Genomic DNA, 11,703 nt, shown 5'->3' on the forward strand with positions numbered 1-11,703 from the left:
AACAGGTTAACAGGAGGAGAGTCTAGATACTACAATGTTAACAGGTTAACAGGAGAGGTCTAGATACTACAATGTTAACAGATTAACAGGAGAGGTCTAGATACTACAATGTTAACAGATTAACAGGAGAGGTCTAGATACTACAATGTTAACAGGTTAACAGGAGAGGTCTAGATACTACAATGTTAACAGATTAACAGGAGAGGTCTAGAGGTCTAGATACTACAATGTTAACAGATTAACAGGAGAGGTCTAGATACTACAATGTTAACAGGTTAACAGGAGAGGTCTAGATACTACAATGTTAACAGATTAACAGGAGAGGTCTAGATACTACAATGTCTAGACAGATTAACAGGAACAGGAGAGGTCTAGATACTACAATGTTAACAGATTAACAGGAGAGGTCTAGATACTACAATGTTAACAGATTAACAGGAGAGGTCTAGATACTACAATGTTAACAGATTAACAGGAGAGGTCTAGATACTACAATGTTAACAGATTAACAGGAGAGGTCTAGATACTACAATGTTAACAGATTAACAGGAGAGGTCTAGATACTACAATGTTAACAGGTTAACAGGAGAGGTCTAGATACTACAATGTTAACAGGTTAACAGGAGAGGTCTAGATACTACAATGTTAACAGGTTAACAGGAGAGGTCTAGATACTACAATGTTAACAGATTAACAGGAGAGGTCTAGATACTACAATGTTAACAGATTAGATCTAGATACAATGTTAACAGATTAACAGGAGAGGTCTAGATACTACAATGTTAACAGGTTAACAGGAGAGGTCTAATACTACAATGTTAACAGTTAACAGGAGAGGTCTAGATACTACAATGTTAACAGATTAACAGGAGAGGTCTAGATACTACAATGTTAACAGGTTAACAGGAGAGGTCTAGATACTACAATGTTAACAGATTAACAGGAGAGGTCTAGATACTACAATGTTAACAGGTTAACAGGAGAGGATCTAGTTAACAGATACTCTACAATGTTAACAGGTTAACAGGAGAGGTCTAGATACTACAATGTTAACAGGTTAACAGGAGAGGTCTAGATACTACAATGTTAACAGATTAACAGGAGAGGTCTAGATACTACAATGTTAACAGGTTAACAGGAGAGGTCTAGATACTACAATGTTAACAGATTAACAGGAGAGGTCTAGATACTACAATGTTAACAGGTTAACAGGAGAGGTCTAGATACTACAATGTTAACAGATTAACAGGAGAGGTCTAGATACTACAATGTTAACAGGTTAACAGGAGAGGTCTAGATACTACAATGTTAACAGGTTAACAGGAGAGGTCTAGATACTACAATGTTAACAGATTAACAGGAGAGGTCTAGATACTACAATGTTAACAGGTTAACAGGAGAGGTCTAGAGACTACAATGTTAACAGATTAACAGGAGAGGTCTAGATACTACAATGTTAACAGGTTAACAGGAGAGGTCTAGATACTACAATGTTAACAGGTTAACAGGAGAGGTCTAGCCACATGTAGTAGATGGTACTATTTATTCAACTTTGAACAGTTTTTCACCTGCTTGATTTATAGATTTTTAAAGGCTGTAATCTACAGATGTAGGATCTTAATTTGATCACCCTGTTGCAGGAGAACTGTCCTGCAATGCAAGAAACGTAAAACGTTTATTGTATTTGAGGTTTAAAATGGCTTCTGAAGTTTGTAATTTCCACCAAATTTCAGACTTGATTTTCCCTGATCAAAAATGCATCATCCCTACAAAAATGTTAATTATTTATAATCCACATTATAATTCAAATTTTTGTTACTGCTGGATTGTTTTCCTGCTATCGCAAATTGGCTCAAATTAAGATTGCTATTGAACATTTGAACACTCACCAATGTGATCACACCTGTATTTAACAACCCCCTGGGAACAGAGTGAACATCTGGTGACAGTGCTGCTCTATTCTGGGACAAGCAGAACCACCCAGCCCTGTCTATGGAAATCTCAGTTTCACTCTCACAGCTACCAGTCTAGCAGTTGCACAGTTTCACCACCTGAAATACCCTGGAGAGAAGGGGTGGAGATGACTCAATGAAATGAATGGATGATTAAAACTGTTAAACAATTTCAGTCACATTGTGGTGACTATTATAGAAACTATACTTAGCACTGCTAAAAATAGCCAGGAATCAACATTTATCGATCTAATCTCTTTTCCCTCATTTAACAAGAGGTGAGTACTTCTGCTGGCATTTTGATTCCTTTGCTAATGCTGCCCTCTACTGTGGTTTTCTTTGGCCTTTGTCTTGTTTTTTCAATAATATTTATCATAAGCCCGGGCTGTCTATTCAGACAAGTTAAATGTGACTAACATGAGCTGGCACAATGGGTATGAGGTGTGTAATACCCTCTTCAAGACGATGGAATAGGAAGAATCTCATTGTATGGATGTTACCATACCTGTGGACAATATTCCAGGCTTGGTTTACACAGAACCTTTCTCGCCCCCACCTCACTAGTGGAAGACACTAGTTAAAAGGCCCTCCAAGGTTTGGCCCTCTGCCCTGCTCCTCTCCCATGGAACCCCCCTTTTCCCTGCACCTCCCCCTGATGGATGGTTGTCCTTTTCAAATGACGCTTTCATTGCGCAAATGTGTTTAATTTGCGGAAGGGGATTTAATGAACCCTGATTGGTGTGTTTGTGTCTGTCTGTGTGAGTGTGTCTGTGTGTGTGTGTATCTGTGTCTGTATCTGTGTGTGAGTGTGACGCAGAAGGAGGATGGGGGTGACCAATGTCTGAGAGGAATGCACTCATTCCAGCAGGGAACAACAGGTTGCCATTTAACAGCACCTGAGAGAAGGAGATATCTTCGGTCCATGAATTGGGAGTCTATATTTAGCATTCAGAATCTATTTGGTGCAGAATCCGTAGCCTGTTTCCTCTCTTCCACAACTAAACACAGTAAACCAATGCTATTTCTGGGAAATATATATATAACATTGAGGTCAGTGCCATTTTCAGCAAACTCCGAGGGGAAAGGATATGATTGTGTCCAGGAAGCCCAAGATGGAGTATATACCATGATATAGTGGTGGGGCTATGACATCAAACTGAGACCTTCAACTTGGCTAATGGCTCCATGTTGTTAATGGCAGTCAGGCCAATAAGCCCGTTACCCCCAACAAACTCTTTAGCTGTATTTGGTTTCCTATTGACTATCAAAATCACCTCCGGTCTATTCCAATTAAAACATTGCCCTTTTCATGCACTTGTTCACAAAATGGCTGAAGCGTATCACAGGAGTAGAGGGGATCCAAAAGGTACTGTTGTAATCTCGATGTAAATTACTCAGATGTTACCAAAAATGGAAGCTAGCATGACAAACTGTGTCTAGAACATGCCAGCTAACCAATTACATTGTCAAGTTTATTTTGGTCTCATGATGAAAGTGGAGGCTGCTGAGGGGAGAACAGCTCATAATAATGGCTGGAATGGAGAAAATGGAATGGTTTCAAAAACATGGTTTTCATATGTTTGATACCGTTCCATTCACTCCATTCTACTCCATTCCAGACATCATTATGAGCCGTCCTCCCTCAGCAGCCTCCACTGCATGACGAAAGTATCTCACTTTGTACGTTTGTTTTGAAAATTACAGCAATCAGCTCAATTTACATTCAATCAAAAGCTAACTTTGGTAATAATCGCTAATATCTATGGGAAGGCTAGGGGACATGCCAGTCCTTTGACGACTTATCATTTGTAGCAGAATTTCTGCTGCAACCTCTGATTTGCATGGATTTTGCAGGATATTATGGAATTGGTCGGGCTATAGTCAACAAAACAATTATATAGCCTATGTAAGGATGTGTAACCAGTTGTGTTTCGATATCGAATACAGTTTATCAGATTCAGAGCACACATTTAGTATACTGTATTTCCAGTTGTGTTAGTTTCTATGGCCATCCAATCCCATTCCAAGTGCCATAAAGTACAGTAGTCCATACAGGTACTGGACTGATATAGGGTCACAAAATGCTTGTCGACCACTTGCCTTATCTCAATAGAATATCAATAGAACATGTGAGTGCATGTGTCTTTATTCGGATGATATTCACAAAATACAGGACATACCAGAATAGGGGACTTTCTTTCCGGCTCGTTGATGCTACAAATCGACCAGAGTAGGTACTAAAATCCTGACAAGTGACTCCTCCGCACCGAGAGAGGGGGTGCGTGGTTGATTTCCAAGTCCTACCCATCATAAACACCTCTGCCCCTGAGCATAGAGCGAGAGGATGCGGCACTCACCATAGTGACATGGAGCTCTGGTGACCACGCAGGTGGAAGGAATCCCCAAAACAAACAGATAAATAAGACAGAACGAGGGGGGCATACGGATGCAGATAACACCACGACACGACGCCTCCGTCAACGAGATTTACTGTGAAGTGGGGCTACGGAGGGGGCGGTGTTGGGAAGGTGGGTTAACAGCCAGTCGTAAAGAACTGGGGGAGGGGTTGCCTCATAGGGAGAAACAAGGGAGAACGGGAGGAGAGAAAGAAAAAGAGAAAGAGAGAGAGAAAGAGAGGAAGAGAGAGAGAGCAAGAAAGGGAGGTAGATAAAGCCTGAACCAGCATCATGAGCTGTCCACTGCCCTACGACTCCTTGCCCGCTCGGCTGAGCCCCAGGCGAGAGGTGGACTGGGAACGTGAGCAGCTAGCGGCGCGGAGGCTCTCCTCTCCCAGAAGGCTGAGCCTCCTCAACCCTTCTACTGGGCTTCGGCGGCACTCGGCACTCCCCGGGTACACGCTCTCCCCCTTCCAGGAGAAGCAACACCAGGAGCACCAGGAGCAGCTGCAACAGCATCTCTCAATATCCCTGTGCTCCGAGGCCTCCATGGCGCCACCAGCTCCCCTCATGGGTGGACCCCTGCCCTGCTGCCGGCCAGTGGGCATCATGCCCCTGCTGCGCCTGGCCCTGCTGGCCTTCAGCTGCCTCTTTTGGGCATCCGGTCTGGCCATCTTCACCCTGGGCGTGTGGGCCCAGGTATCGCTGGCCGACTACATGCTGCTGTCGGCCAACCGCTACCCCAACACCCCACTCATCCTTCTGGCCACTGGGGCCACCGTCACGGCCTGGGGCTTCCTGGGCTGTCTGGGAGTGGCCGCCAACCTACCCTTCGTGCTGCGGGCATACGGCTTCATACAGTTGGCGGCACTGATGGCAGGGCTAGCCGCCGGCCTCTCGGGACTGTTTTACCGCGAGGACATCGCCGGAGGGTTCCGTAGCGGACTGCAGCAGGCAGTGGCGGGCTATGGCGAAGACGAGGGCCGCTCCAATGCTCTGGATAGTCTGCAGAGGGGGCTAGAGTGCTGCGGGGCCGAGGGCTGGCGCGATTGGCTGACCTCGGACTGGGCCAATCAGGATGCAGCATTCTCGCCCATGGGCAACGGCTCCTCTGTGTCGCTACCCGAGAGCTGCTGCGTCCGACGCAAGGGCTGCCGGAACCGACCCCTGCCAGCAGTGGGGGGCGAAGGGGTGGCGGCTGCTGGGATCCATCCCCATGGATGTTTCCGGAAGGTGTTCAGTTTCGTCAATGACAACGTCTTCCACATTGCTGCCACCGTGCTGGGTCTAGCCTTCACCCAGATAGGTGGCATCGCCCTGGCCTGTCTACTAGCTAACCGCCTGCAACCAAGACCACACCGACCAGTCCCACACTAATAAAGAGAGTGGGCAATACTGGACCTTGACTAGGGATCAACCCATTGGAGAGTAATACCATTTGGACTGTACAATGCCTCTAACTTCAAATTTCTGATTGTGTGTGGAAGAGGAAAATATAGGAAATATAATTTAACTCTGTCTCTGACAGTGTAGTGTCACTACTTTAACCCAAGAATGAGGTTAGCTGCTCCTTTTCATATCCACTCACCATCTCTTTCTCCGACCAACAATCCTGAGATATTTACTGTATATACACGGACATCTGTGAAGAGCGACCATTGACATGACTGTAAATATACTGCTTGCTGCTTACGAACATGACCCTTTATGAAATGTGAAGACTGAACTTTTACATGTGTGAAGATGTGCAGTGAAACAAAGTGTTATTCTGTGCTATTTTGGCAAGTCATACCAACTAATGTGGTTGTTTCTTGTAAATAATCTGTCAGAGAAATTGCACATTTACTGTTATATTTGAACCGTATGATTGTTATGATCAGACTTGACCATACACTCTTAAAAAAGGGGGTTCCAAAAGGGTTCTTTGACTGTCCCCATAGGAACATCCTTTTTGGTTCAAGGCAGAACCCTTTTGGGTTCTATGTAGAACCCTCTGTGGAACGGGGTTCTACATGGAACCAAAAAAGGGTTCTTCCAAGTGTTCTCCTATAGGGACAGCCGAAGCACCTTTTTTTCTAAGAGTGTACTGACTATACCATTTTCCGTTTGGTGATATTTGTCTTGTATATCAATATTTGATAGTCAGTTGACCATTATGGAAGATGTCTAATGTCCAAATTGCTTCAGCAGACACACCCTAGGTCTAGTTCAATGTATACATTTTTGTGCAGTTATATATTTAGATACATACTCATCTTATGATGGTACACTCCCAACATAAATAGACAGGTTAAGCTTTTGAAAAGACCAGATACATGTCTATACCTCCATTTGGTGTATTTTAATGGGAATGTATCATCCTTTTCTGGTCTCGGTTTGCTAAGTTCCTGTGACAATAATACTTTGTTATATTTAGCGCATACACCAATTCAACTACACACCAATTCTGTAATGGTCCCAAAGCATTGGCATGACACGGATATAGTGCATTGGTTGGGATGTCACATAAGCATGAAGCAGTACTGGACAGCCTGAAAAAATCATCATTACCTCGGTCATTCCTTTTGTACAACTATTGCAATTCCTCACAATGTGCATTGTTGTTCATCAAACTGTAATAAGAATGGCAATTGACATTGATTTTATATTAAATATGATTGCTATTTATAATCATTGGCATTGAAATAAATCAACGTGAGGATCATTTCACGGTCAAGTAACTCAGACCTATGGAAGTCTATCACACAAAAAATAACAACCAGGAATTAAAAAGGGATTTTGTAGGCGGGGAAACTGTCTTCAAAATGTCTTGTTTCCCCTAATCATTTGTAATAGACATCTATTCCCATTATAGGTTGTTTCAACAACCCACCTCCTAATTTATGTCTTGTGTACAGCCCAATGGATCAATACATTCCCTAATATGATCTCACGATCACCATTTATCCTCTACCCTCCAATACTCACTGTGCATTTTGATTCTCTTCCTCTTGTAATTGTGTTGTGTGTGTATGTTGAGTTCCAGGTGTTATAATTAAGTAGTAATGCCCAAGGGGGTATGGTATATGGCAAATATACCACGGCTAAGGGCTGTTCTTAATGCACAACGCAATGCGGAGTGCATGGGTACCACCCTTAGCCATGGTATATTGGACATATATCACAAATCCATGAGGTGCCTTATTGCTATTATAAGCTGGTTACGTAATTAGAGCAGTAAAAATATATGTTTTGTCATACCTGTGGTATACGGTCTGATATACTACGGCTGTCAGCCAATTAGCATTCAGGACTCAAACCACCCAGTTTATAATGTGTAACATCTATTCTAATGCTTATCGGTGATGGTGAACCCGACACACAGACATTACCTCATGACTGATGAACAAAATATTTGTGTCATACCTTGTGACAGAGAATGGGTGTACTACACAGTCGGTTGGTTGTCCTTGACACAAACACATGACACCACTGTACTACTCATGTTGATGTGGCCATAATCGGATAAACACAACTCATGTATATAAAATACATTCACCGGAAAGTAAATTTCACTCAAATACTCAAAGGAAAGGACGAGGGTGAGTTCTTTACTGTAATGAACTACACTCCAAAGACAACATTATCTAGTGAGTGAATCTTTGAAAACAGATTGTGTGTGTTGATGTTTCTGCAACTCTTTATAAACCATCTGTAGTGTATATCCTTTATGTATTTTGTGACGGTATACAGTATATGACTTGCTGTTGTACACATTTAATCTATGGGAATATGCATGATAGTGGCCAATTGTGTCAAATGCCTATACTGTATTTTTCAAACTAGGTCTTTATGATTAAAAGTCCATAATCATATCCCAACATTTTGCCCAAAACGAATCCAGGGAGTCCTTCCCCAGTGCTTCCTCTTTAAAGATATTAACTGCCAATTTTATCTCCAGCTTCACAGATAGGCAGGCACAGCGCTTCCATCTGCATTTTAAAAGCCTTGGATGCTAGCTGGGTTTATTTTATGACCAGGATCTGTGCTGGAAGCGGACCTGAGTGTTAAATCTTCTGCATCGGGAATGGTCAATTCTGCCTGGGCCTCTCTGGCCAGACACAGTCACAGTGTTGAATTATGGGTACCTGTATGACATCTCATTTCAACCCGAGACAGGGGTGATAAGATCTCCTGCACAAGGAAGCAATAATGTGCCCTGGTCTATATTATTGGCAATTAAAAAGGTTACATTACAAACTACAAACACATAGCTACACACCCACACACATAGCTACACAGGCATACACAACGCAACACACACTGAGCTACACACACACATACCTTACTTACACATGTGCACATGCACACACACACACCCACACACACACACTTTGAAAGCTCACTGTAGAATAAAACTTTCTAAGAGCATTGTAGCCCACTCCATCGGGCAAATAACATTCCCAATCTGGTTTAACCAAGGCAAAATAGACTAGAGGGATGTCACATGACCATAATGACAACCTTCAAGTGAGTCAAATTGAGACTTTAAAGACTTTCTATGTAGGCTGGTTTTGAATAGTGCACTAATAAACTCCACTCACTGTTTTGCACCATGATCCAGTCAGTGCGAGAGAGTTGCCATAGGCTAAATCTATGGGTGGATTATAGAGCACTTGTTTTGTGCCGGGCACGACTAACTGGCCGACCCGACCCGACCTCTGTTGACTGTCGGCATGGACTCAGAAGGCTCTGCATCCTCATCTCTCAAGCGCCTACCTTTCAACAATGTCGCGCTGAAAAAACCTTCCTTCATTCCAGCATCCGGGAGTTCCTGTGCAACAAGGCCATGGCCGCTCTGGGCATTCCCACCACCCGTGCCACATCTCTGGTTACATCGGACCTCTATGTCAACAGAGACCCCCTCAACAATGGCCGGCGACTGGGCTATACAGTAGGTTAACCCCAAATGACTGGGCTATACAGTAGGTTAACCCCAAATGACTGGGCTATACAGTAGGTTAACCCCAAATTACTGGGCTATACAGTAGGTTAACCCCAAATGACTGGGCTATACAGTAGGTTAACCCCAAATGACTGGGCTATACAGTAGGTTAACCCCAAATGACTGGGCTATACAGTAGGTTAACCCCAAATGACTGGGCTATACAGTAGGTTAACCCCAAATGACTGGGCTATACAGTAGGTTAACCCCAAATGACTGGGCTATACAGTAGGTTAACCCCAAATGACTGGGCTATACAGTAGGTTAACCCCAAATGACTGGGCTATGCAGTAGGTTAACCCCAAATGACTGGGCTATACAGTAGGTTAACCCCAAATGACTGGGCTATACTGTAGGTTAACCCCAAATGACTGGGCTATACAGTAGGTTAACCCCAAATGACTGGGCTATACAGTAGGTAAACCCCAAATGACTGGGCTATACAGTAGGTTAACCCCAAATGACTGGGCTATACAGTAGGTTAACCCCAAATGACTGGGCTATACAGTAGGTTAACCCCAAATGACTGGGCTATACAGTAGGTTAACCCCAAATGACTGGGCTATACAGTAGGTAAACCCCAAATGACTGGGCTATACAGTAGGTTAACTCCAAATGACTGGGCTATACAGTAGGTTAACCCCAAATGACTGGGCTATACAGTAGGTTAACCCCAAATGACTGGGCTATACAGTAGGTTAACCCCCAAATGACTGGGCTATACAGTAGGTTAACCCCAAATGACTGGGCTATACAGTAGGTTAACCTTAAATGACTGGGCTATACAGTAGGTTAACCTTAAATGACTGGGCTATACAGTAGGTTACCTCCAAATGACTGGGCTATAGTAGTTAGGTGATGCCGGATTGAGGATCCTACTCAATCAAAACCACCTACTTGGTTAATGATGAAAGAAATAGAATGATTCCTGCTTACCAAAGCATATATGAGGTGATCCATACTTTCTTGGTATTGTTTCACGCTAGTGGTGGCTGGTGGCATTTTAAATTGGGAGGACGGGCTCATAGTAATGGCTGGAACAGAATAAATGGAATGGTCTCAAACACATCAAACACCTGTTTTCTATGTGTTTTATAACATTACATTCACTCCATTTGGTTAATTATTATGAGCTGTCCTCCCCTCACCAGCCTCCTCTGTTTCACGCTGTAATCATGGTTTACATCATCCCCCCTGTGTGTTTGATTACCCAGGAAGTGGTTGGTGAAGGAGTGTGATGGAGCAATTGAGGTGTGTACCATAGAGGAAGAGAGGATCCGTGTGATGGACAGCACCAACCCGTGGTGGTCCGCAACTACATTGCCCAGAATGCAATACAGGCTGCCGAAAATGGAGACTTCTCAGAGGTATAGAATTGACATTTTGTATCTACTTTATACACTGTAGCTATCAACACATGGTGAATATTTTTGTTGTTGCACTTTCTGTATGTAGTTATATTATAGTATACAGTGAGCTCCAAAAGTATTGGGACAGTGACACATTGCTAGGAATATTCTGTGTGTGCTAGGAATATGGGACCAAATATTCAACTTTTGACTACTTTAATACACTTAAGTGAATTTGTTCCAATACTTTTGCCCCCCTAAAATGGAGGGACCATGTACAAAAGTGCTGGAATTTCTAAACGATCACCCAATATGGATGAGAATACCCTCAAATTAAAGCTGACAGTCTGCACTTTAATCTCATAGCAAAATCCAAAGTACTGGAGTACAGATCCAAAAATAAACAAATGTGTCACTGTCCCAACACTTTTGGAGCTCACTGTACTGCATATCCATGGTTGGGCTGATGACTTGAAAAATGTAATCAGTAACTGGTTACAAATTACGTAACAATGAATCATTAGTAATGTAATCCATTGGATTACTCGAAATGAGTAACATAATCTGATTACTTTTGGAATACTTCTTTGGTTAGCCAGCATCCTCAGTTTATGCTGCAGATGTCTTTTAAGCAAGTGCTGGCTCAGCTGCCTTATGCCTCTTCTTGATGAAATGACATCACTGCTAAATGGTCAGCTTCACTGTCAAGTTCCAAGGAAAGCATTCCCAACACTCATTCTTTGGTTGTGCAATGGGCCTACTCCACCCAGCCACCAAGCAGATCGTGGCCAGTAAAAGAGGAAATGTTCATTTGAAAGTCTGACCCAACCATGAATGTCTGACCCATAACAGTCTACTATGATAAAGACGTCAAAAGACAGATATAACAGATCCAGGAGTAATCCGATTATTTCATGAGTTGGATGATCAATTGTGCAAATACTTTGAACGTGGACTATTCTAAATTTGCAAAACACGTAGATCTATCTGAAAAGCAGACAGGTAGATTTTAGTGTACTCAT

The 11,703-nt window shown here is 42.9% G+C and overlaps 1 protein-coding gene across 1 annotated transcript; it reads left to right on the top strand.

Moving 5' to 3' along the window:
• The first annotated feature begins 4,557 nt into the window (after nt 1–4,557).
• Nucleotides 4,558–8,142, top strand: LOC135564029 (tetraspanin-7-like). Its single transcript, XM_065008429.1, has one exon. It carries the CDS (start codon nt 4,640–4,642, stop codon nt 5,723–5,725), a length of 1,086 nt encoding a protein of 361 aa, XP_064864501.1. The 5' UTR covers nt 4,558–4,639; the 3' UTR covers nt 5,726–8,142.
• The last annotated feature ends 3,561 nt before the right edge of the window (nt 8,143–11,703 follow it).

Source organism: Oncorhynchus nerka, linkage group LG23 (genome assembly GCF_034236695.1).
Source record: "Oncorhynchus nerka isolate Pitt River linkage group LG23, Oner_Uvic_2.0, whole genome shotgun sequence".
NCBI lineage: Eukaryota > Metazoa > Chordata > Actinopteri > Salmoniformes > Salmonidae > Oncorhynchus > Oncorhynchus nerka.